The following is a 24,233-nucleotide window of genomic DNA, read 5'->3' as shown; positions in this document are numbered from 1 at the left end:
ATATATATATATATATATATATATATATATATATATATACATACATATATAAATTTTTCAACGAATGGTATTTTCAAACTCTACTCAACTAATTATGATAGGTTGTGACAAAATTCCTTGAAAAATCGACCATGAGGACAAATACAATACCTAGATTTTTAAAAAAATCTACCTAAAAAATTTCAAACACCCACAAAATTATTTAATAAATAATAAAAAACTATGATTATTATATCAAATAAGATACTTATTTAAAGCTACAACATGAATATTTCAAGGAATTGAGGTATGTCATATCATTCCGAAGTTATTAGAAGGGTAAGCTGCAAAAATAAGCTTTTTTTATTTTTTGTGAAATTTTCGATATCATCAAATTGTTAGAAAAGATGTTTTGAAAAATCAAGTATTACAGTGAAACTTAAAGCTAATCGTTCAAATTTTGAGATACTTTTTACAGAATTGAGTTATCATTTTCGGTTCAAAAGTTATTTTAGGATAAAGCCCGAAAATTCATTTTTATGAAAATCAGAAAAAATTTCAAACACCCACAACTTCCAAACTAATCGACAGATTGGGCTCATCTTCGAACTTGATCAAGGTAATCGTCCAATAAATAAGTGTATAAAATTTCATTAAGATCCGTTAAGAATTGCGGGCGCTATCGTGATGACAAGGCGCGATATATTGTATATATATATATATTATAACGCAAAAATTATACGCTAATCTTTGCGCTACAACTTCGTTCTCTGTTCTTAGCCTCCAGTCTCGATACTAATAGGGCGCCAGGTAATTTTTATCACTGGAATCACCAAACCAGTAAATTACGGAAATTTTGATAATTTTTGATTTGTGGAATTATCATCAAAACCACGCAGAAGTAAAATTCAAAACTTAATAGCAAAACAAGACAGAGACTGGAGCACTAAAAACAGAGTTACGGTATGCCGTGGTGTCGCTCAGTGTGTAGGTTTATGGAGAGAGGGAGTGGTCCGGGTTAAATCATCCCAAACTCGTGTAAATTATTAAATGATTTGCAATTTTTATTTAACAATAAAACAAAACAAATACTAGGACATAGTACAAATAATCTTACTCTCTATAATAAAATACTGAATCCGAAAAATACAACGATCCGGTAAATCCGGACGGCAACTTGGCATCTACATGATACACGTCAAAACTTGATAACTAAATTAATTAAAAATAATTAATTAACTGGAGCCAACCGATACTCAAATAGTACTCGGTGAACGGGAACAATAATCTTAAATTTGTTACTCTAGCATACTTGCTGTAGCAAAAATCGTACGACTAACGTACCTGGATCTCATTTTTGACGTTCATTAGGCAATAATTAACTTACTGACTAACAGATTTCCTATAATTATTTTATAAAAATAATATTAACAATAGATCGCGAACATGACTCTAAACTGTAACTACTTTCTCATAATTTTCACAGATCTTATCTCTTTTCTTTTACTAAAACCGTAGCATAATACCTCAAGATTCTAACTCGAACTCGACTAATTATTTATAATAATTATCTCATACCTGATTACTGATGAATAAAATATCAAGTAACGTCTCACACTGTTTAAAACAATACTTCTGTAGCAATATTTCCAACCTGTAGCTTTCTGAAGCATCACTCCTGAACACGTCTGCTCGCTTCGAGCGACCAGAGTCGAATCCCCTACTGTACTCCCCAAACTAAAAACATCATCGCCATTTATACCGGCTCTCTATACTCTACTCCATAACTCCAACTCGATATTAAGTATGGATATCCCAATGTGTGCGCTCTCCTGGACTTGGCTTCGGTGAGATCGCAGACTAAATTCTTAAATCTAAGTGACCAATGGTTACCCTCTGCAGCACACTGGTCAAAGCTGTCCACTGAGGCCTACCAACAAAACCCAAAACTCCAAAAATGACCAGAAATCGCGGCTTCCACAGCGATAGTGGTCACTATACCATCGCTGAGTCCTGCCAATCATAATAACAATAACTGATCTCTTACACCTAGACCATAGTCCTTATTTTGGAGCGCTAGCATTTCAGCTAGACCTCTGCACTCCACATGGAAGTCTCATAGGGTCAGGCAAGCATCCTGACATCAGATACAACCGGGTGGGAATTACTTGAGCCCCATTCCACGGTCGCTCCGACTTTTCCACACACTCAATAAACCAAAAACTGAAAATTCCAAAACTCAAACTTTATCTTTTACCAGACTCTAATCTCAACCCATATCCCATATTAAATTTCTCATATAAATTTTCTGTAGCCAAACGTTACTCCATATTTTATTCTTAACTATAACTCGATCACCAAAAAAAACTGTATAAAAATCGCAATTTACTGTAGCTAAATTCTGAATCTTGAGTTACCATGCTCGGTTATGCCCCAAAATCAGTTGGTGCTTGTGACGTCAACTTAATCCAAGCCTCGTCAAAAAAAATAACGTCACAATATATATACATATATATATATATATATATATATATATATATATATATATATATATATATATATATATATGTATATATATATATAAACTTTTGAGTGGATGGTATTTTTTGACTCTATTAGGTAAAATAAGATATATGGTGGCAAAATTCTTTGATAATTCGATCATGAGACCCATTGCAATAGGCCGATTTCTAAAGAAATCTACCTAAAAGCTCATTTGTTAAAATTTCATAAAAATAACCATTTTAAAGTTATAGCCGCTGAAAAGGTAAAATACGTTCAATATTATTGTTTTTTAGGATTTCGCAGTAAAACTTCAAGTTTTATCAAAAACTTGAGCTTAATTATTTTCGTTCAACATCAATCTTATTGTTAATTGATGCTAATTAGTAGTTTATTCTTACAATAATTGAAAAATTGTACAATTTTAAATTACTTTTTAGTAAAAAATAACTTTAAATTCACTTTTTGTTCTAATTATTGTGAAATAATAAAATAGTTTTCTTTCGCCATACCTGCACCGAAAGTTTAAATTCTTGTTCTGGTTAGACGGAAGAATGTTGTTTATTTCTTGTGAAAAAACAAATGATAAAAATTAACGGCATTCTTCCCACAATTAGAGGCAGAAATTTAAACTTTCAGGTACAGATCTGGTGAAAAATTGTATACGCACCAAGGAGGAACGCCTTATGTTCGAGTAGGCAATTATACTTGCGGATAGGAATGTCCTACTCTCCTCCTTTGGTGTGTAATATACTACTTTTTAAAAATTAAAACAGAAAGTAAATTTAGATCTTACTTCTACTGAAAAATTATTTTAAAATGTACAATTTTGTGATTATTTTATAAAGAACCTATTGAGTAGTATCTATTAACAGAAAGATTTATATATTATAATAATATTCATGTCTATTTTTTTGATAAAACTAATAGTTTTGCTACACGGAAAGAATTTTTTGATGAAAATTACTCTGCAGTTTCGAGTAATCCTGGGCCATTCGAAAAAAATTAGTATATTTTATTTCAACTTTTAATTTTTTTCGTTGAAATATTAATTTTACTAGACTACATTTTACTTTATTAGTGAGTAGTTTTTCAACAGCAGAAAAAGTGGTATAATTCTGTGATTTTATACTCTGTTAGGATCCCATATTTAATCATTTATTGTGAATATATGATCTGAATCCACCAATTTTTATTCTACGTGTATTAATTTTTACTCCCCAATATACCATTTCTTTAAACCTATCAATTTTATGATGAAAAATTACTTGTAACTCGAATAAAATTTGGAATCTATTGAAGTGTTTTTTATTCTAAACTGCAGAGTAATAATTCAGTAGTCTTCGTTAATCTTCGGTTAATATCGGCTTCGATTGAATCTTTTATTTTGCTCGCGACAATTTTCATGTTACGCACACAAACGTATGCTTGGAAAAATAGTCGATCTCTTTATCTCTCTATAACTTAATATTTATTTCGTAATTAAAAAAAAAATTGGTATCTTTTCTTGTTCAACACAATACTAGATATTTTTTTTTTTATTTCGTTTTCAAAATATTTATTTCTAGTCATATTCTAATGAAATTAGATGGTTTTAGATTTTACAAAGAAATTTCAACCTATTAATTGCAATTCTTATGTTAATTCAATATAAATTTTATAAAATAAATCATCAACTTTTTATCATAACCTACGAGTAAAAATTGAATTAGAAAGAATTTATTTAGACAGCCGCTAGGGGTAATTTTTACTCTTAATTGTGAGTAAAAATTAATCCGATTGATTTTTACTCAATGAAAGATTAAAATTTCTTGATTCGAAAATAAAAATCGGTCTGTCAGTTGACCCTGCGGGCCAGCCCCAAAACTTCCCGCTGTTTTCGAGCTCGTTGAGCTCGAAAACATTATTGTGAATACATTTTCGAGCTCTTCGAGCTCGCAAATACTTTTGTATGCCATTGTTTTGTAAAAAACCATTTTTTAGCATTTCTTTCTCCCACGATATCTCGCGAACGAATTAACCGATTTTGATGGTTGAGGCGGCAATCGACGTGTTTTATCAAGTTCTAAACCTGATCAAATTTTGAAATCGATTTATCGAGTCGTTTTTGAGAAATTTCGAAAAAACCAAAAAAAATTTTTTTTTTGAATTCTTTCTTCAACGGTTTCTCTTGAACGAATGAACCGATTTTGATGGTTGAGGTGGCATTTGACGCGGCTTATAGAGTTTTAGAGCTGATTAGATTTTGGAATAAATCCATCGAGCAAATTAAAAGTTATCCAAATAAAACATTTTCGAAAAAATTTTATTTTTGAAATATCTCTGAACGCACCCTACCGATCAAGTTCAAATTTTTACGGCTTCAAGACATTAACAAGCCGCGTCGAATGACACCTCAACGATCAAAATCGGTTCATCCGTTCAAGAGTTATGAATATTTATATACATACATACGTACGTACGTACGTACACACATACATACACTCGGACATCATCGTGAAATTAGTTAGGATAGCTTCCTAGGACCTCGAAACGTCGACATCTGATGGAAATTCGATTTTCGTAAATCGGACCGAAACCAATAACTTCCCGAATTTTTGAAAATTTACAATTTTCTTAGCGGGAAGTTAAAAAGTCGTACACGCAGAGAATTGTTATATCCGGCTTGCCGTATATATAAAGGGGCCTCTTTGCCGCGCTCGCTGCAAAGTGCAGCGTTAACAATTTTAGCGATAGCAACTTCGGCCAACACCTCGTTGCACGTCGTCAACGATTCCTCCAATCAGGGAATTACACTTGACTGTATTCTAAATTCATCCAATTATATATTTTTAATGATTCCCTCCAGAACCGCGAACCGAGATGATAAAAACAACGAACACCAAGGTGCGGCAGCCTATGACGCTTGAGAAGTGAATGTATCTTCCTTGCTGGCCCGCGTGAGTTCTAAACCGTGTTACGTTTAGGCAACCCTCTTTTCTATTTTCTATTTCTCTTAAAACCGCTTAGTTCATATTCGTTAAATAAATCTAAACAGTCAAGTATACTATAAAACCACGGGAAGATCGTCTCGATATTACACTCGAGGAGGCGTGGCAAGTTGCTTGTTACCGTTAAATTTAAATTCAAAATTGTCTTCTTAAAATTATATTTTCTTTTCCAAAAATCACCACACGAGAAGTACCGCTCGCGTAAAACCCGAGGAGGCGTGGGTGATTTTTATAATAATTGTTAAGTGTATAAACAGCGATTCTCGTCCGATTGAATTGCTGGAGTCGGGGATTTATACCGAACTCATATGAGCTAAAGACTCAACAAATTCAAAGTGTAAATCTATAAGTTAAGTTAATAGTTAAGTGTAAATCTCAGAGATTTAAGTGACAGAAAAGAACCTTAGTGTTAAGAACAATTTAACATCTTGTGAACTGAGTACGGCGAGCCCATAGGGCAAATATTTCAATAAACATCTATCATTGGGAAACCTGCATATTAGATTTTTCTAATATTAAGAACCGCATCCCTTTTTCCTGAGCCAATTCATCTTTTGATCAGGGACCAACAGAAGCCGTACCCAGGAGTTTGCAGTCCAAAGGCTACAAAGACCAACTTACAAGTAAGCAGCGAACAACGAAAGGTAGGTGAAGTTACCAAATTCTTTAATATATTGCATCCAAATTCTGCATCGAATACACAGAGAGGCCCCCACGGGGTTTATCGTTCGAGTTCTCACAATAAAAATAAAACCTAGAGCTAATCCTCTAGGAAAATCACCCTGTTTGCCCGGTGCCTCCCACTTGAGGCCCACGCGACCATTTCCAATAATTAATTATTATTAATTAATTAAATCCGGACATAACAGAATTTAACGGTATTTTTTACATAAAAAATTTATAGAAAAATTACTATGTCATAGTAACATGAGGACGGTATGGAATTATTGTACAAATTACTGATACTGTAGAAATTTTTAAAATACATCGAACAGAATTTACAAAGGTGCATTGTAATTTTGACAAAGCAACAGAGTAAGAAATTTAAATTTCTTAGATAAAATTTAATCTGTTAATGCACCTTGTAAATTCTGTTCGACGTATTTTAAAAATTTCTACAGTATCGGTAATTTGTACAATAATTCCATACTGTCCTCATGTTACTATGACATAGTAATTTTTCGGTAAATTTTTTATGTAAAAAATACTAAAAAATTCTCTGTGTGTAATGGCGCAAGATTACTCGATTTAGAGTAATTTTTAGAATAAACGACATGGCAATATTCATACAAATATTCTTTCCGTGTACAAACATAGAAGAAAAGGTACAATTATAGGTATTTTAACTTTTCAGCGCCTATGACTTTAAAATGGTTGACTTTATGAAATTTTGAAAAGAATACTCTATTATAGAGCATTTAATAACCCACAAAAATGTTCTGCTACTTTTTGCTACGACGCGTTGTTAAGTTATAAAAATTAGAAGCAAAAAAATTTTTTCTATGTTATTCTTATTGAAAGTAGAAAAGTGCGATGCAGAACCTCTTGTTGTTAATATTAAGGGCTCTAATTTTCGTAGGCGTATTTTAATATCGAAATGAAACTTTAGAACCTGTTTTCGTGAAAAAAAAAATTGTTGAAACATCCTTATATCCATGTAAAGTTTTAACCTAATCGTATTTTCGGAACCTACTCGACTAATTATGATCGGTAATGCCAAATTTCTTTGAAAAACTCGCCATGAGAACAAATGCGACAGAGAAAGTTTGAAAAAATTGACTAGAAATCGCCTTTCACTGAAGAAATTAATAAACATAAAAAGTATGCTGTTCTTCTTTATGAACAATAAAGATACTCAAAACGTTATGAAGATATATTTCATGTAAAATTTTTATTTGTAAAGTGACATCGATATACATACCCATTCTTCAAAATTTTGATCATGAGATGCTCCTTTCCAATCAAGTCGTTGCGGTAAAATCTGTAATGTAATAACATTGATGAACTTAAACACACATCTGGCACGAATAATCTGATAACGACAATAAAAAATTTAGACATTCCAAAAGTGCACACGCGAAAGGCTAGTATTGAAATGAAAATTTAACTTAAAATTTTCGAATCTCGATCACTTATCTAATCACCAAATATTAATAAAACTTATTAATAGTTATTGAAAATGAAAAAAAAGTCATAAAAAAAATTTTACTTATACAATTAATTAATTTTAAAAATAGGAATAAATCTAAGTTTTTAATGTCTTCAACATCAAATTTATTTTCTTCAGTTGTTTTTCTTAGTACAGTTCAACGAGGATTTCAACGATTTGTTGAGGTTAAAATATTTGAAATGTTTCGAAATTTTAAGGGGTTTTTTCAAAATAATACAATAAAGAAAGAATTGTTACTGTCAAAAAATCCAATGCGTCAATTTTGTTCGAGAATTCTCGAAATTAATTAATGTATGGAATGAAACTTACATAAGAATAAATTGGCCGCGTTTTGACTAGCGGACAAAATCTTTATTCTGTTTGATATATTCTGTTAACAACAATTGATGCACACGGTTTTTTTTCTCAGGTTTTTACATTTTTTCTTTGGCATTATAAAGAGACGGTAAAAAATTAGGAGGGAGCAATCATCGCCAGTTCATCGACGACTAATTTCGCTGTACTGTAACGGAAAATTATATCTATACCCGGGTAAAAATATTTGGCCGAAAAGGCTCAATTTTGCCGAAACCGTAAGACTTTATTAAAGGAGGCGGAAAATTGGTCGATTTTTGGCCCACAATTGAATCAGCTTATTTTCGGCCATAGCCTTTTTTTTTTAGGACTTGGAAAAATTTCATGCAACTCAAAATAGAACTCGGAAAATTTTCAAGTTTTTAAATAGATTAAAAAAAAATGTTTTTAATACTTTTTAATTCTTCCTAATTTTTAAGCATTAAATCCTCTTGAAAGGTTCCAAATTACCCGTGATTCTATAATTTGGGGAGGTTTCAAGTTACTCAATTTTCGAATTACTTCACAATAATTTTTAATCACTAAATAATAGCCGAATTTTCTGATTGTTGAAAGACGGGACGATTCGAAAATATAATTTTTTTTCAATACTCTTAAATACTTTTCAATCACTTTATAATAATTGATTTCTATTTTATAAGGAAATTCAAAAGAATTCAAAAATATCCAATTTTCAAACACTCAAATTTTTTAATAGCTGAATAATACTTAAATTTCGATTCGTGGGGAGATTTAGATAAATTCTAAAATACTCAATTTTTTTTAATACTTCCAAATAGTTTGCAATCACTAGAAAATTTTTGTAATCACTTTAACTACTTTTTAATTTTTATTGAGAATTCAGAAAGATTAAAAAAACGTTTAAATTTTTTAAAATTTTTTCCAATCACTTTTTTTAATCAGGAGCTGGCTCTTGAGACACCAAAACTTAAAGTTTCGATGCTGGTATCATGAAAAATCATTTTTATAATATATGTTAAAGTATTATTGATACTTGAAATATAAACAAAGCATGATTAGTTGTGTGAATAAAATAAGTTTGCCCTGATTAAAAATACTCACTGAAAAGTATTGAAAAAGATGAGAATTTAATACTTTTGAATACTTCCTATACTACAAGGTTTTGATCTGGACATAAAATTAATACTTTTCAATTATATTGAATCTAAAAATAATATAAGAATTTTTAAACTTTCAAAGAATTGAAAAAGATTCGAATAAATTGAAATTTCTAATCTTTCTGAACCTTCGTCAATAACAGAAAAGTTTCGAATTTTAGGCTTACGAGTAGCATTGAAAACAATTCGAATGAATCGGCAGTTTTTAATCTTTCTGAATTTCCCTCAATACCAAACTAGTTCTATATTTCGAGTTATGACTTGAATTGAAATAAATTAAAATGAATTAACGTTTTCCACTCTTTCTGAATCTTTTTCAATAGCAAAATCATTTCACATTTCAGGTCACATGTAGGATTGAAAAAAATTGAAATAAATTGAGAATCTTTTATTTTTCTGAATCCTTCTCAAAACTAAAATAGTTCCATATTGGAAGGTATTGAATTCTTTTCAATACTTTTGAATTTCATTATGAGAATTATAAAGTATTCAAATGATCGAAACTTCAATTCCATTTAATATTTTCAAAATCTCCGTATGGATTGAAAAGAATTGAAATAATTTTCAATACTTTTCAATGAGTACTTTTAATCAGGGTGATTAACGTTCGAAGTATATTAAAAAATAGTGTAAATTACTTCAAGTACTCAAACAAAAAACATGTAACAAGGTGGCCAAAATAAAATTATTTTAAAATTTCCTGATATTTCCTGGTTTTCCACATTTTTCTCTGATTCAGAAATTTTATTCGTATTATTGAGATATTTAAAGTTTTTGTCATATTTTCATTGTCAATAATTAAATTTGATGATGAAATCATAAGAGAAACAAAAATAAAGTTAATAAAACATAGTCATAAGGCCTACTTTTGATTATTCGATGTCAGAAATATGTAAGTAAAAATATTTAATGAGAAATTTTATGATTAAAATAAATTCAAAATACAGGAGTCACAAAAATTTTAAGTGATTTTTAATAGGCTATAACTCGAAAGAAAATAGTCGTACAACAAAAAAAAAGGCAAATCGTATCTTCAAGAGTCTAGTTTTCTGATCTGGTCTTAAAATTTTTTTTATAATGCACGGTTCCGGAGTCATCAAAAATCAATAATAATTATCGAAAAAAATTTTTTGAAGCCCGTTGACCATTTTCAAGACGAGCAAAAATTTTGAAAATTTTTTTTGATGGTTTTCTTAAGATTATAATCCTAAGTATACTCCGGGACCATACATGATAAAAAAATTTCAAGACCAGATCAAAAAACTAAATATTTAAAGCAACAATTTGCCTTTTTTGTTTTTATTTTACGACTAGTTTCTTTTAAGTTACAGCCTGTCGAAACTCATTTAAAAATTTTATAATTTTCAACTGTCACAATTGAATTCTCGGATACTTTTCGAAATTCCCTGACATTTCCATATTTCCCGGTTGCATTAAATTCCCTGATAATTCCCGATATTTCCAGTCTGTGACAACCTTGTCCGAACTATACAAAAAAATAGTGTAAAGGCCCTAGGGGTATAAGCATGGTGAATTTGCCCCCGAAAGGTATCGGCTTGATACTGCGGGGATTTTTAGGTACTAATAAGATATTAAGATCCTGAGAGTTTCAGCTTTTGAAACCAATCGGTCTTCGAGAAAAAGCCAAATATGTAAAAATCAGATAAAATGAATATTCTCAGAGACTATTTTATCGATTGACTTATACTCGGGATATGTTTTGGTGGTCGATAGTAGCTCCTCGGAAAAAAATTGGGAGCTTGATCGGTCGACAACAACCTCGAAAAAAATGACTTTTTAGTTTTAATTTCGACTTTTCCCGATGTTACGGTTCTGGTACAATTATGAAATAATTTTTTTTGGATTCCTCATCCAATTTCCTATAGACTTAAGTGCTTTTAAAATTTTTTAAAAAGGTACACCATATAGAAAAAAAAATAAAAACCACTTTTTAAGCAAATATTTACTTTATTTACATGTTTAAAGTGTGAATCATTATTTTTCTAGTTTGTATATGTTCTTGAATGTTATTTGCAAAAATAATCTCTGCATCAGCAGTTAAATTTTGTCATATCATATAATATCAACTAAAATATTATAAACATTATACACATATAAAACAGGAAATAGATTTTAGTTTGTAAATTATAAATACATAACAACAAATGAAAAATATACTTGAGGAAAAAAATGTATAATCATATTTTATCAGTCTTCATCACTATCCTCTTCAATCACAGGTGAAATACTGTCTCTATCAAATAATTTGCTAAGTATTTCAGCAGGCCTTAAAATCTTTGTTAAATATCTCCCGTGTGATAAATAGTAAACAACAGCAGCAACATGAGAGCAACATCCAATTGTTCTCAGACCATTTGCACACTCACAATTATGCCTCAATATGCTTTTTGGACCAATAGCATTTTTTTTATACTCAATAAAACATCTATAAACCTTTCTATTAATGTGTCTGGATTGAACTTGAATTTTGAGTATATTTGACTGTTCTTTCACATATTGAATAGTGAGATTACCTGTTTCATCAAGCATTTCTGCTAAATAGGAAACAGCCTGTTTCAATTGATAGGAACCAGTAAAAAAAATACGCAGATCATTTTCTGTCATTTCTGGAAAGTCTTCAAGAGTTTCAGATGAAATTGTTTGAAACGGCAATTTTTTTCGCTGCCAGCCATTTTTTTGAACGTCTTCAGCTAACGTATTTACTACATTATTTTGCGATTTCATTGTTTCGATGACTTCATCCAAAAACTCTGAGTCGGAAATAAGACGCTTACTATACATATTGAAACAGGCTGTTTCCTATTTAGCAGAAATGCTTGATGAAACAGGTAATCTCACTATTCAATATGTGAAAGAACAGTCAAATATACTCAAAATTCAAGTTCAATCAAGTCGAATTTTTTTCCGAGGAGCTACTATCGACCCCCAAAACATATCCCGAGTATAATCCTGAATAAATAAGTTAATCGATAAAATAGTCTCTGAGAATATTCATTTTATCTGATTTTTACATATTTGGCTTTTTCTCGAAGACCGATTGGTTTCAAAAGCTGAAACTCTCAGGATCTTAATATCTTATTAGTACCTAAAAATCCCCGCAGTACCAAGCCGATACCTTTCGGGGGCAAATTCACCATGCTTATACCCCTAGGGCCTTTACTTTAAGGGCATTCTCAGACAGTGCCCCTCACTTTTTAAAAAAACATGCAATGACTTTCAGCTGTCAAAACCGTATTAAGTTTTTATTAATTAATTAAGAAAAAATTAAAACCTTAATTGAAAAAAAGACAACGTAGTATAGAATTTTTTAAAAATTACTTACAGCTATTATCAGTTAAGAGTTAAACAACATTTGTTAAATAAATTTTAGCGTAAAAAAATTTGGAAATTCGAATTATAAAATTGACATGAAGGTTTTATTGAAATTTATTCAACAAATTTTTTGTAACTGCCAATTGATATGAAATATGAGTAATTTCTTTTTAAATTTATACCTCAGCGAAATTACTACTACGTTGTTCTTTTTTAAATTAAGGTTTCAATTTTTTTCAATCAATTGATCAAATATTGATACACTTATGACAATTATGTCATTAAAAATTTTTTAAAAGTGGGGGGCACTGTCTTGAAACATAAACAAGACGATTAATTGTATGAATAAAATGAGTTTGATTAATGTTCGAAGTACTCTACAAAATAGTATAAATTTACTTCAAGTATTCAAACAAACAAGGTTAATAAAATACGATCCTGGAGTTAGCAGACAGTGAAAAATGTTTTGATTTTTTTTAACAATTAAATTTGAATAAAAAAAAAACTAAAAATATGCACATGTAGAAAATTTAAAAGACTGCAAGTGAAATTTTTTGAAATATTTTTTTTTTCATAATTTCTCGCTTGAAAAAATTGGAAAATTAAAATCTCGGGTATTGTTTTGACTTAAGCATAACCATGATGATAATTCTAAGTGAGATTTTCTTACCTTATATGTTTCTAATTCGCATCTGAGAATCTGAAAATTCAAAATAAGATTAGTGTTCTGCATGAAAAATAATTAAATAACCAAAAGACTAATCAACTAGAATACTCACTTTTGCCGTTTCAATACAAGGGCTATTTTCAAGAAATTTCGCAATCAGGAAATACAATTCTAAAATAAAGTAATTATATATAAACAAATAATTACAATAACTAGACTTTTAATTAATTGATAAATACCTCGTTCAATCGTAGATTTATTTTCAAACATATTTCTCTCCATTATTGCAAGCTAAGTAAACTTGTGGCAATTACTCATTAAAAAACAAAAGTATTTTTTCTCATCATGTTATATATTTATTCAGAAGGTCATTTATAGCCTTTTTCTTTCATTGCATTTTACTATGATGTTAATTAACTAAAATTCACTGGAAATACTTTTTTTCTTAATACTATTTACACTTGTCCAGTCTATTTCATCGAAAAATTTCGTTGTTCAGCATACAAACTTCACTCATGTGTATGTACAAACACCATGTGCCACTACAAGAACAATCAACTATATACATATATATCTATACATATGTATTACGACAGTATGTATGTGGTTAGAACATAAATAAGAGAATTAATAGGTGCGTTGAAGTCAAACAATAACTTATCCGGATTTACAATAAATTAAGAATACATGAGTAAAAACAAAAAAAAAAAATTACGTGATCGAAAAAAACTCTACTAATGTCATTATAAAATAAAAATAGTTCTAGAATGCAAATGCATTGATACAGTTATTGAATCATGAGTTATTCTATCAACATTCTTAAATTTATACATGGAACAAATTGCAGGTTAGTTCAAGTAAATTGGGGACATATATCTTTTTGATGTCGAATTTACAGACAACGGATCGATCCAGAAAGTCAGAGCTGCTCGGCAAAAGTTTCCTTTAATTTGACGTTAAATTGCTGCCAACTTTAGATTTTCTACTATTGACACAATTTTGATCCAACACGAACTTTAAATTCCTAGACAGTCACGTGGCTCCCTCTGATTTAACTTTCACATTTTTTCAACTTTTTAATCGACTAGATGTTTGTTCGTCTTGTTCGTTATTGTCTGTTCCCCTACTCTGATAGCCACACATAAAAAATTACTCAGCAAGTTCTGCAGTGAAACATTTACGGCTAACAACGACAAGTTTCTGGCAAACCTTGAGTGGATAATACTTGCGTGCAAGTTGATGCAAATTTACTGCCGTCATCTGAATGTAATTTTACAGAAAAACTTGCTGTCAATTTGAAGTGAAACTTTCAATCAACTTAACGTCATTGTCTGACAGTAACACTTGTAGTTAAATTGAATTCAAGTTACAGATAATTTACTGTCAACTGTTTTCTCTCCAACACTTTCCTTCAAGGCTGGGCCGCACCTAACGAAGTCCTGAATTTAAGAATTCTAATTACTTTTTGAATATTTATGGGACTCGGATGATGAAAATCTTCCGAGGAAGTTCGTCTTCGGCTTTTAGTCGAAAGCTAAGAAAATTGCTGTTATGATAATTATTTAATAAATAATTAGAATTCTTAAATTCAGGACTTCGTTAGGTGCAGCCCAGCCTTAAATTGGCTTCAGAATACGTCAGCAGCTTGAAGTTAACTTGTGGTTAAGATGGCTATCAGAGTACTTCTAACTTTCTGAAAAAGTTGGCGCCAGTGAAAAGCCGCAAGTCGAGAGCACCCTAATAGCCACTTTAGTTTGAAAGTGACAGTAATTTGACATTGAAATTACCGGAAATTTGCCGCCAATTTAACAGCAAAAGTTGTAAAGAAAAATTTGCGGTTAATTTTTCTTCAATTCAGAGGTAACTTTTTACGATAAAAAAAGTCGGTAATGTTCATTTTTACCGTTTCAAAACGTAAGCAAATTTATGCATAAAAATGTCTACAATTTGAGGGTAAAAAAATACTTAACAATTTTTCAAGTCAAATTAACAATAAATTGATGTAAAAATTTATCTGAAAATTGATGAAAAATTTTTTCTAGTCATTTGCATTCTAATTCGGATAGTAAATTTACGTCAAATTGTATAGCAAGTTGCATACAAATTGTCGTCAAAAACGGAAAAGTTCGAAGTTGACGGAATTTTGACGAAAAATTCAAGGAAACTTTCGTGAAGTAAACTTTTGCTAAAGCAAACTGTGCCATCAGGATACAAGTGTTACTGTCAGACAATGACCTTAAAGTTTCACTCGAAACTGACGGCAAGTTTTTCTGTCAAATTACAGTCAGATGACGGCAGTTGATTTGCATCAACTTGCTGAGCAAAGTGTGGCCATCAGGGTACAGTTGGATTAACGAGACTTTGCGTTTCGGATATTTTCGATTTTTACCCCCACCATTCAAATTTAATACCTAAGACATTGCGCCTTGATGGTGGGAGTAAAAAACCGAAGTGCAAACTTTGCACCGCAAAGTCTCGCTAATCCAACTATATCTCTACCAGACAAAGTCATAACATAACACCAGAAATATTTCAAATAATTATTAGATTGCTGTGTAGCAAACGATTCTTGTCCCACTTATATTTTTTTCGCTTTTTCTTCTAATTGTTCTGAATTGTTTACGTGAGAGTTTTTCGTTTACAAAGTTAAGTGTTAACAATTAATGTATTGTGAAATTTTGATTGATAACAGTCACGCTTGGTGTAATTCAGTCAATATAAATTTATCATTACAGTATGACATTTTGATTTGACATTCATCTAAAGTGTCTATGAGTCATCTATTTACCATTTTTTTGTCTCTGACAATTACTCCTTTTCCCTCATTGCTGTTTCTGTGAAGGTAAAATTATTAATATAAATATTTTATCATGTTAATTTTATTGATTAATATCTTCTTTATTACTGTAAAGAGTTGAAAAAAATCGTCAAACGACAGATTTAAGGCTAAAGGATAGAAGTTTATACAAAATTTAACAAAATTGTTTCCTGAGTCAGCTGTATTTTTTAATTCATCAAAACGGGGGCCGAACAGTCAGCGATGTCTGTCTCACAGATGGAGAGTATCCTTTTTTATTTATTGTAATCAACTATTTCAAACTGTTTAGCATACTAACCCTGGTTGAGAAGTCTGATTCACTTCAATAGGATATGATCGAAAATTTCCGATTAAAACCTATTGAATCCGATTGCAAATTTTGAATGGGATTCAATCGGTTCCAATCGGAAAATAATAACGAAATATAAATACTTTTTTACGATTGAAACCGATTAAATCCCATTCAAAATTTTTAATCGGAATGAATCAGTTCTAATCGAAAAATAATGTTTTTATTCCGTTATTATTTTCCTAATAGGACCGATTCATTCCGATTAAAAATTTTGAATGAGGTTCAATCGAAAAATAATAGTTTTATTTTTATGCACTTTTTCCCATTGAAACCGATTCAATCCGATTAAATTCAATCGGATCCCAATCGGATATTAATAAGACTCAATCGGAATTTTTAACCAGGGAACCAAAATGAATATTATTATTCACGATAGATTTTTTTGACTCAAGAACTACACAGTTGATTTTTTCTTTATTTTTAAGGATAAATATTTAATTAAAATTAATGAAATTTATAAATTTTTGCATGGATACCCGGGTCATAAATAAAACTTGATTCAGAGTAGGTTTACCAAATCGAAATTTAGAGTCGTTTTTCACAAAACAAACTCGACTTTTTTTACGGAGGCATGAAACACACTTAGTTTTCACCTTGGTTCAGACTTAACTGGCTTACTTAGTCATGATTTGAGACGAAAAAGTCTAAATCAAGTCGAAATTGACTTGATTTAGATTTATTCGACTTGAATTATAAAGAAAAAATCTGGGCGTCGGTTGACCCTGCGGGCCAGCCCCGAAACTTCCCGCTGTTTTCGAGCTCAAGGAGCTTGAAAACATCACTGTGAATATATTTTCGAGCTCGAAAATGCTATTATAGAATCATTTTTTTATGAGCTTTTCAAGCTCTAACGAGTTACGTTTTATGCTAGAATTTGAAAAGTTAAGAATCGAAAATAATTAATGAAGAAGCGACTTTTAAATTTTTATTCTCGATTGTGTTCTCTGAAATAAATGTATTGAGGCAGAAAACAATGTCAGTGATCAAAATCAAAATCAATATTTCAATGAGTTTTGACTTAGGTCAGAGCAATAATATATGGAATATCCGAGAAAAACATTAAAGACTGGGTTTTTCCAATTTTTTGCTGACAATATGTTTAAAACTAAAGAACAAGTTATGTGACATTATCTGATGATCGAAAGAGACTATAAAGAGAAAGAGTTGGTATGATTTCAGACACATGTTAGCACATTAGTGTTTGATTTATCCGGAAAAAATAACATTTTATGTTATTTTTTTAACTTTCCAGCGCCGATATCTTTTGAACTAATCAACCGATTTTGACGTTTGAGGGGGCAATCGGCGCGTTTTCTTGAATTCTAGAACTGATTAAAATTTGAAATCGATCGGATGAGTCACTTCAAAGATAATCGAAAAAAACCGTTTTTTATCATTTCTTTCGCCAACGATATCTCTTGAACAAATTAACCGATTGAGATAGTTGAGGTGGCATTCGACGCGGCTTATAAAGTTCTAGAGCTGATTAGATTTTGAAGTGGAACCTATAAGTCGTTTCTGAGAAATCAATAAAAAACTAAAAAAAAAAAAATTTTTTTTTTCGTAATTCGCCAATATTTTCGCGTCTACTTGATCAAATGATCTGAAATTTTCAGAAAAGTTGATGGCCGACAAGCTCTTTCGATTGCCGCCTTAACCATCCAAATCGGTTTATTAGTTAAAAAGTTATAGATCAGTCACACACACACACACACACACACACACACACACACACACACACACACACACACACACACACACGCGCGCGCGCGCGCGCGCACACACACATACATACATACATACATACAGACACTCGGACATCATTCTGAAAACAATCAGAATAGCTTCCTAGGACCTCAAAAATCGGGGTGAAAACAATAACTTCTCAATTTTTCGAAAATCGTCGATTTTCTTAGCGGGAAGTTAAAAAAGTCAAAATTAAGGTGAAATGTGAAAAACAAATTTTACACCAAAAAAACTGTTTGCTTTTGACTTCGTTGATCAAGGCTAAAGTATGGTGAATGACTGTCGTGCTCGAAGTAAAGACCATGGTGGCCACATTTCTGGAAAACCTGGAAATGTCATGAATTATAAATATACTGGAAAAATCAGGAAATAGTCAGGAAATTTCGTTACAAAGCTAGAAAAATTTTTACTTTCTTTTTTTTTGACTGAAAAAATCCGATGAATTTTTTTTTAACTTCTCGCTAAGAAAATTACAAATTTTCAAAAATTCGGGAAGTTATTGGTTTCAGTCCGATTTTAAAAATCCGAGTTCTCATAAGATGTCGACGTTTTGAGGTCCTAGGAAGCAAGTCTGACCATTCTCAAGATGATGTCTGTCTGACTGTTTGTATGTATGTGTGTGCATGTATGTGTGTAAACTTGCTATAACTTTTTAACTAATTAACCAATCAGAAAGGTTCTTGCAGCAATCGAAAAAGCTTGTCGGCCGTCAACTTTCCTGAAAATTTCAGATTGATTGATCAATTAGACTCTAAGATATAAAAGAAACACGAAAAAAAAAATTTTTTCGAGTTTTTTGGAAATTTCCCACAAATAACTCTATCGATTGATTCAAAAATCTAACCAGCTCTAGAACTCAACAAAATGCGTCGATTGCCGCCTCAACCATAAAAATCGATTAATTCGTTCAAGAGATATCGCGAGAGAAAGAAATGCTAAAAAACGGTTTTTGTGTAGAATGTAGAATGCTTTATGATTTTTCAAATCAACCGTCAATTGTTGCGTGATTTGGAATCCCTCCAATTGATAATTTTCAACTCCTTTTAAATCACACATTCTTTTTATGTTATTTTATTTAATTATGCATAATATAAATTTATCCAAACCAACTCAACATCACTTTTAATTACGAGTTACGTTTTCATAAAAATTTTAAGTATTATTATATTAGTAGCACATAAATAGGTCTTTTGTATAATAACTAGTGCTGTAATTTGGCCGACTAAACCGGCCATAAAGTTTAATCCGGTTACTTAGTTCATCAGCCAGCTATCTAATTTAAATTAATCGGTTAACTTAGTTAACTGATTAATCGGTCAAACAGTGAAATTGATATTTTGCTACATGTAATCTAGGAATTACGATTAAATCACATATCATTAACGTGTGTTGAAAAATAAAACATTTACCAGGTGGTTAAAATTACTTGAATTATTAAATTGAAGTTTTCTGTTCATAATATGTCATCGCAATGAAAAGAATTATATAGTTTTAGTAAAGTCATTGTTCTAAAACCTATATTCAATTATTTAAATTTTCTTAATAATAAAAGAAAAACAACATCAGCACAACGATATCATTTGAAAAGTAAACATGCAGATAAACTACAATCAAATAGTCAAACTGAAGACCTTGTCTCCAGTGATTCTGATTCTAGAAATGGCAACGATTCAAATTCAGATTCTTCTCCGATTCCAAAAAACGAATCCGAGTGTCTAAAAAGCCATATTACAGCAAGAGAGTACGCAATTGTTAAATTTTTTTCCTATAGATATTAAAAATAGTATTAATCCTACTCAAAATCTTCTGAAAAGTGACTATAAAGTTTATAATCAATGAAGAATCTGAATTTGAATCGTTGCTACTTGAAACAAATCTCAAAATAACACACAATATTGTAATAATATTAAATTATAAATCAAGAAGTATTATCAGACCTGATTTAAAGAATTTTAGTGTGTTCAATAAAAACAATATAAAATCAACTATACCTAGAATCAGAATCACTGGAGTTAAGGACTATTTGATTGTAATTTATCTGCATGTTTACTTTTCAAATGATATCGTTATACTGAAGTTGTTTTCCTTGTATTCTTAAGAGAATTTAAATATTTGAATACAGGTTTTAGAACAATGAATTTATTAAAACTACACGGAAAAAAAAATATTGCTCCTCGAACGATCTAAAGTATAGTAGCTCGTAGATCGTTACCACAACAATACGTATGCTCATGGTAACAATACCGTATCGTTCCAGTAACTATCTATTAGATAGCTGTGAGCCCTATACGACTTTCCGTAGTCGTCACCTCACACGGCATCGTCTAACCTAACTAAACATCCATTTTCGCGCCAACTTTTGAATATTGTATAATTATTGCTAGCAGACGTTTAATAAAAAAAATAGTGTAAAAAATAATTGTGATGTTGAAATATGGACCCACGGGTAATTAATAAATTAACAGAGTAAAATCTCCATAACTATGTTGATATATTTATTGATAAGTGTTTTTTTATGCTTTTTGTAATCAAATATACATTCATAACCAAAAATCTAAATATTATATATAGTCGATGTTTTATAATTTAAATGTGATACGTAAATAGAAGAAAAATAATTAATGAGATAATAAACAAATAAGATCTGAATTAAAATTGAATTTAAAATTCAATTACTAATAAATAAATTCAAAAAATTAAAAGATATATTTATATTTATATTAAAAATTTATTTAGACTATAACTAACTAATAAATCAGTTTTATAAATTATTTTATTTAATCAAAGTTATTTGCTTATCATTTATTTATGAATGATACAGGTTTTTAAATATCTCATATAATTTGCAACGCGCGTGACGTCAGATAGGGCTCAGAACGATACCGTATAGGTCCCAGAGCTATCCACCGTATTGTTGTCAGAACGATACAGTAGATCGTTGGAGTAACAATCTAGTAGATAACTATAGCGTATTGTTACTGTAACTATACAGTATACTTCTGAGAACAATATTTTTTTCTCCGTGTATTGTTGTTTCATATAAGAAATCCCTAATACAACTAATTAAAGAGTGTAGGTGGTTAAATAAATACACTTGACATTTAGTTATGATTACGTATATTGTTACAGAATAAATTTTGACACATGGATTCACGAACTCCTCTCTCTTACGTGACAAAAGTTAGAGTGTTGTATAATAAAATTCTAAGTGATAGCTTGCCTCTAACGAATGTGTAAGAGGGATAGAAATTTAGCTATTTGATCAGAATTAAATGGTAGGGCTTAAGCACCACCCTTTTTGAAGACCAAGAATGAGGGCAAGTTACTCGAGAAATTTGTCTAAAACTAATTTTAAAAAAATATGAGAAAATATATAAGTACACTACAAGGACACTACACGGAGAAAAAAATATTGTTCTCAGAAGTATACTGTATAGTTACAGTAACAATACGCTATAGTTATCTACTAGATTGTTACTCCAACGATCTACTGTATCGTTCTGACAACAATACGGTGGATAGCTCTGGGACCTATACGGTATCGTTCTGAGCCCTATCTGACGTCACGCGCGTTGCAAATTATATGAGATATTTAAAAACCTGTATCATTCATAAATAAATGATAAGCAAATAACTTTGATTAAATAAAATAATTTATAAAACTGATTTATTAGTTAGTTATAGTCTAAATAAATTTTTAATATAAATATAAATATATCTTTTAATTTTTTGAATTTATTTATTAGTAATTGAATTTTAAATTCAATTTTAATTCAGATCTTATTTGTTTATTATCTCATTAATTATTTTTCTTCTATTTACGTATCACATTTAAATTATAAAACATCGACTATATATAATATTTAGATTTTTGGTTATGAATGTATATTTGATTACAAAAAGCATAAAAAAACACTTATCAATAAATATATCAACATAGTTATGGAGATTTTACTCTGTTAATTTATTAATTACCCGTGGGTCCATATTTCAACATCACAATTATTTTTTACACTATTTTTTTTATTAAACGTCTGCTAGCAATAATTATACAATATTCAAAAGTTGGCGCGAAAATGGATGTTTAGTTAGGTTAGACGATGCCGTGTGAGGTGACGACTACGGAAAGTCGTATAGGGCTCACAGCTATCTAATAGATAGTTACTGGAACGATACGGTATTGTTACCATAAGCATACGTATTGTTGTGGTAACGATCTACGAGCTACTATACTTTAGATCGTTCGAGGAGCAATATTTTTTTTTCCGGGTAAAATTGAATTTCTAACTAATCATAAATCTAAGGATTTTAATTTTTTTTTCTTGTAGTAAAAATATTATTCCTTGACTAATGATTGTAGAAAACTTATTTAATCTAAAATTTGCTGTGAAAGAGTTGGAACGCAATTCAAAAAAATGCGAAAAAGAAGAAAAAATCGAAAAATCTAAAGTTAAAAAAGCTATTCAGAAAGGAAATATGGAAGGAGCTCGAATACATGCAGAAAATGCAATACGACAAAAGAATCAGGCTTTAAATTATTTACGAATGAGTGCACGAGTAGATGCTGTTGCTAGTCGAGTACAGACAGCTTTGACAACTCGAAAAGTGACACAATCAATGGCTGGTGTTGTAAAAGCTATGGATGCAGCAATGAAATCGATGAATCTAGAAAAAATTTCGGGTTTGATGGATAAATTCGAAAGTCAGTTTGAAGATTTAGACGTACAAAGCTCGTACATGGAAAATGCGATGTCTCAAACTACTACTACCAATGTACCACAAAATGATGTTGATTCCTTGCTTCAACAAGTTGCAGATGAAGCTGGGTAATTATTCTAATGATTTTCTAAATAACATTACAAAATTCGGTTTATTTATTATTACGCGTACTACTATACAATGAAACAATTTTATTCTGATTGCTAAATATAAGCACGTGATATATTTTATAGCATAATATTCGCTAGAAATATTTGGATGGTAAAATATCTCTATGACTGAAAATAAACTAAAATTTCCGTAAATACTCATGTCCAGGACTATTCCGGCGGAATGCGGCAAGCCTGCGGTATTTTACCGTGAAGTGAATTATAGCACTGTAAAAACTGTACAACTAAAAAATCATACAGTGCTTACGGTAAAAATGTCAAAAATTACGGTAAATAGCCGTAATTCACTGTAAAATACCGTACTTGCACACAATGAAAAGTCAATTTTTTCTACGTTTTTTAAAACAATGTTTAGGATGAAATTTTTTTTTTTTTTTATTTTAAAATCAAAAATAAGGCATGTGGGAAATTTATTCAAGTTTCAAAACTTGCCCTTAAAATTACTGTGCGATCATTAGCTGCTGATCGATAATCGAAGACAAAAGGATTCTTTTTCATTTGAAGGCTGATATCTCAGTAGCAAATTTTTGTACGAAGAAACAAAAATAACAAATTGTAGCTGAATAAATTTCCTAAACGAGCCGTAAATTGGTTTTCTTGAAAAAAATTCTCCCGGCCCCGTAGACCCAAAAAACAAAACTAAAAAATTTAGAAAATTTTTGTCTGGAGCTATTTCTTATGATTACGCCAAAACCGTGGCTCAAAAAATTATTTTGCTAAAAGATCTTCAAACTAGAGATTTCAAGATTGATAAGTGGATTGGATAAGTGTAATTTTTTTAATTTTCAGATTGGAACTAAATTTGGAGTTGCCATCTGGACAAACGGGTACTATTGGTACATCAACTGCAGTGAGTCAAGAGCAAGATGAACTAACTCAACGACTTGCACGGTTGAGAGAGTGAAATTATAAATGTTAAACTTTTATTATATATATAGTATCTCTACATTTTATAGGATATTGTATTTTTTGATCTTTGCCTCAATGTATATTTTTTCAAGTTAATAATTTATATGATTTATGCTTAATTTACGACTTGAATTTTTTTATAATTAATCAAAGTCAAGGATTGTTATCCATAATAACTGAATTTTAAGATACGACATTTTAATATATTTTTCATAAATATAGTAGTTCAGCTTAATTTTTCCTATATTAATTTGAAGATCAACGAGAGGTAAGCAACAGACTTAGTGAGTAGGAGTGAACTCATTTTGTTTTCAGCTTTAGTTTTATCACATAAAATATTTATCATTTGGTATACAGTTGAATTCCATTAACCTTTCGTCACTCGCATCATTTTTCCATCCTTCGT

At 30.4% G+C, this 24,233-nt stretch overlaps 3 protein-coding genes across 3 annotated transcripts in view; 2 read left to right on the top strand and 1 right to left on the bottom strand.

Annotated features, from left to right (window-relative positions):
* Positions 1–13,965, bottom strand: part of LOC130675795 (PH-interacting protein) — a 76,975-nt gene extending 63,010 nt beyond the window's left edge. The window contains exons 1-4 of the mRNA XM_057481658.1: positions 13,353–13,965; positions 13,226–13,284; positions 13,117–13,146; positions 7,393–7,452 (exon numbers count right to left, since the gene is read on the bottom strand). Of these exons, the coding sequence (XP_057337641.1) occupies positions 7,393–7,452; positions 13,117–13,146; positions 13,226–13,284; positions 13,353–13,395 (192 nt within the window). The 5' untranslated portion in view covers positions 13,396–13,965. The remainder of the gene's footprint in view (positions 1–7,392; positions 7,453–13,116; positions 13,147–13,225; positions 13,285–13,352) is intronic.
* LOC130675823 (zwei Ig domain protein zig-8) overlaps positions 5,835–24,233 on the top strand; it is a 33,679-nt gene continuing 15,280 nt past the window's right edge. The window contains exon 1 of the mRNA XM_057481704.1: positions 5,835–6,119. The gene's annotated coding sequence lies outside the window, so the exon portion shown is untranslated. The remainder of the gene's footprint in view (positions 6,120–24,233) is intronic.
* On the top strand, positions 15,604–23,946 carry LOC130675834 (charged multivesicular body protein 1b). The gene is made up of 4 exons (XM_057481716.1): positions 15,604–15,955; positions 16,026–16,175; positions 22,390–22,855; positions 23,708–23,946. The coding sequence occupies exons 2-4, from the start codon at positions 16,154–16,156 to the stop codon at positions 23,820–23,822; spliced, it is 603 nt and encodes a 200-aa protein (XP_057337699.1). The 5' UTR covers positions 15,604–15,955; positions 16,026–16,153; the 3' UTR covers positions 23,823–23,946.

This window comes from Microplitis mediator, chromosome 1 (assembly GCF_029852145.1).
Source record: "Microplitis mediator isolate UGA2020A chromosome 1, iyMicMedi2.1, whole genome shotgun sequence".
NCBI lineage: Eukaryota > Metazoa > Arthropoda > Insecta > Hymenoptera > Braconidae > Microplitis > Microplitis mediator.
Note: the sequence above shows the minus strand (reverse complement) of the source record. Positions and strands in the feature narration are given on the sequence as shown.

Coding starts and splice junctions, on each gene's coding strand:
- LOC130675834 (XM_057481716.1), top strand. CDS start 16,154: ATGTCTGTCTCACAGATGGAGA. Junction 16,176..22,389: donor GTCTGTCTCACAGATGGAGA/GTATCCTTTTTT, acceptor TAATGATTGTAG/AAAACTTATTTAATCTAAAA. Junction 22,856..23,707: donor CAAGTTGCAGATGAAGCTGG/GTAATTATTCTA, acceptor TTTAATTTTCAG/ATTGGAACTAAATTTGGAGT.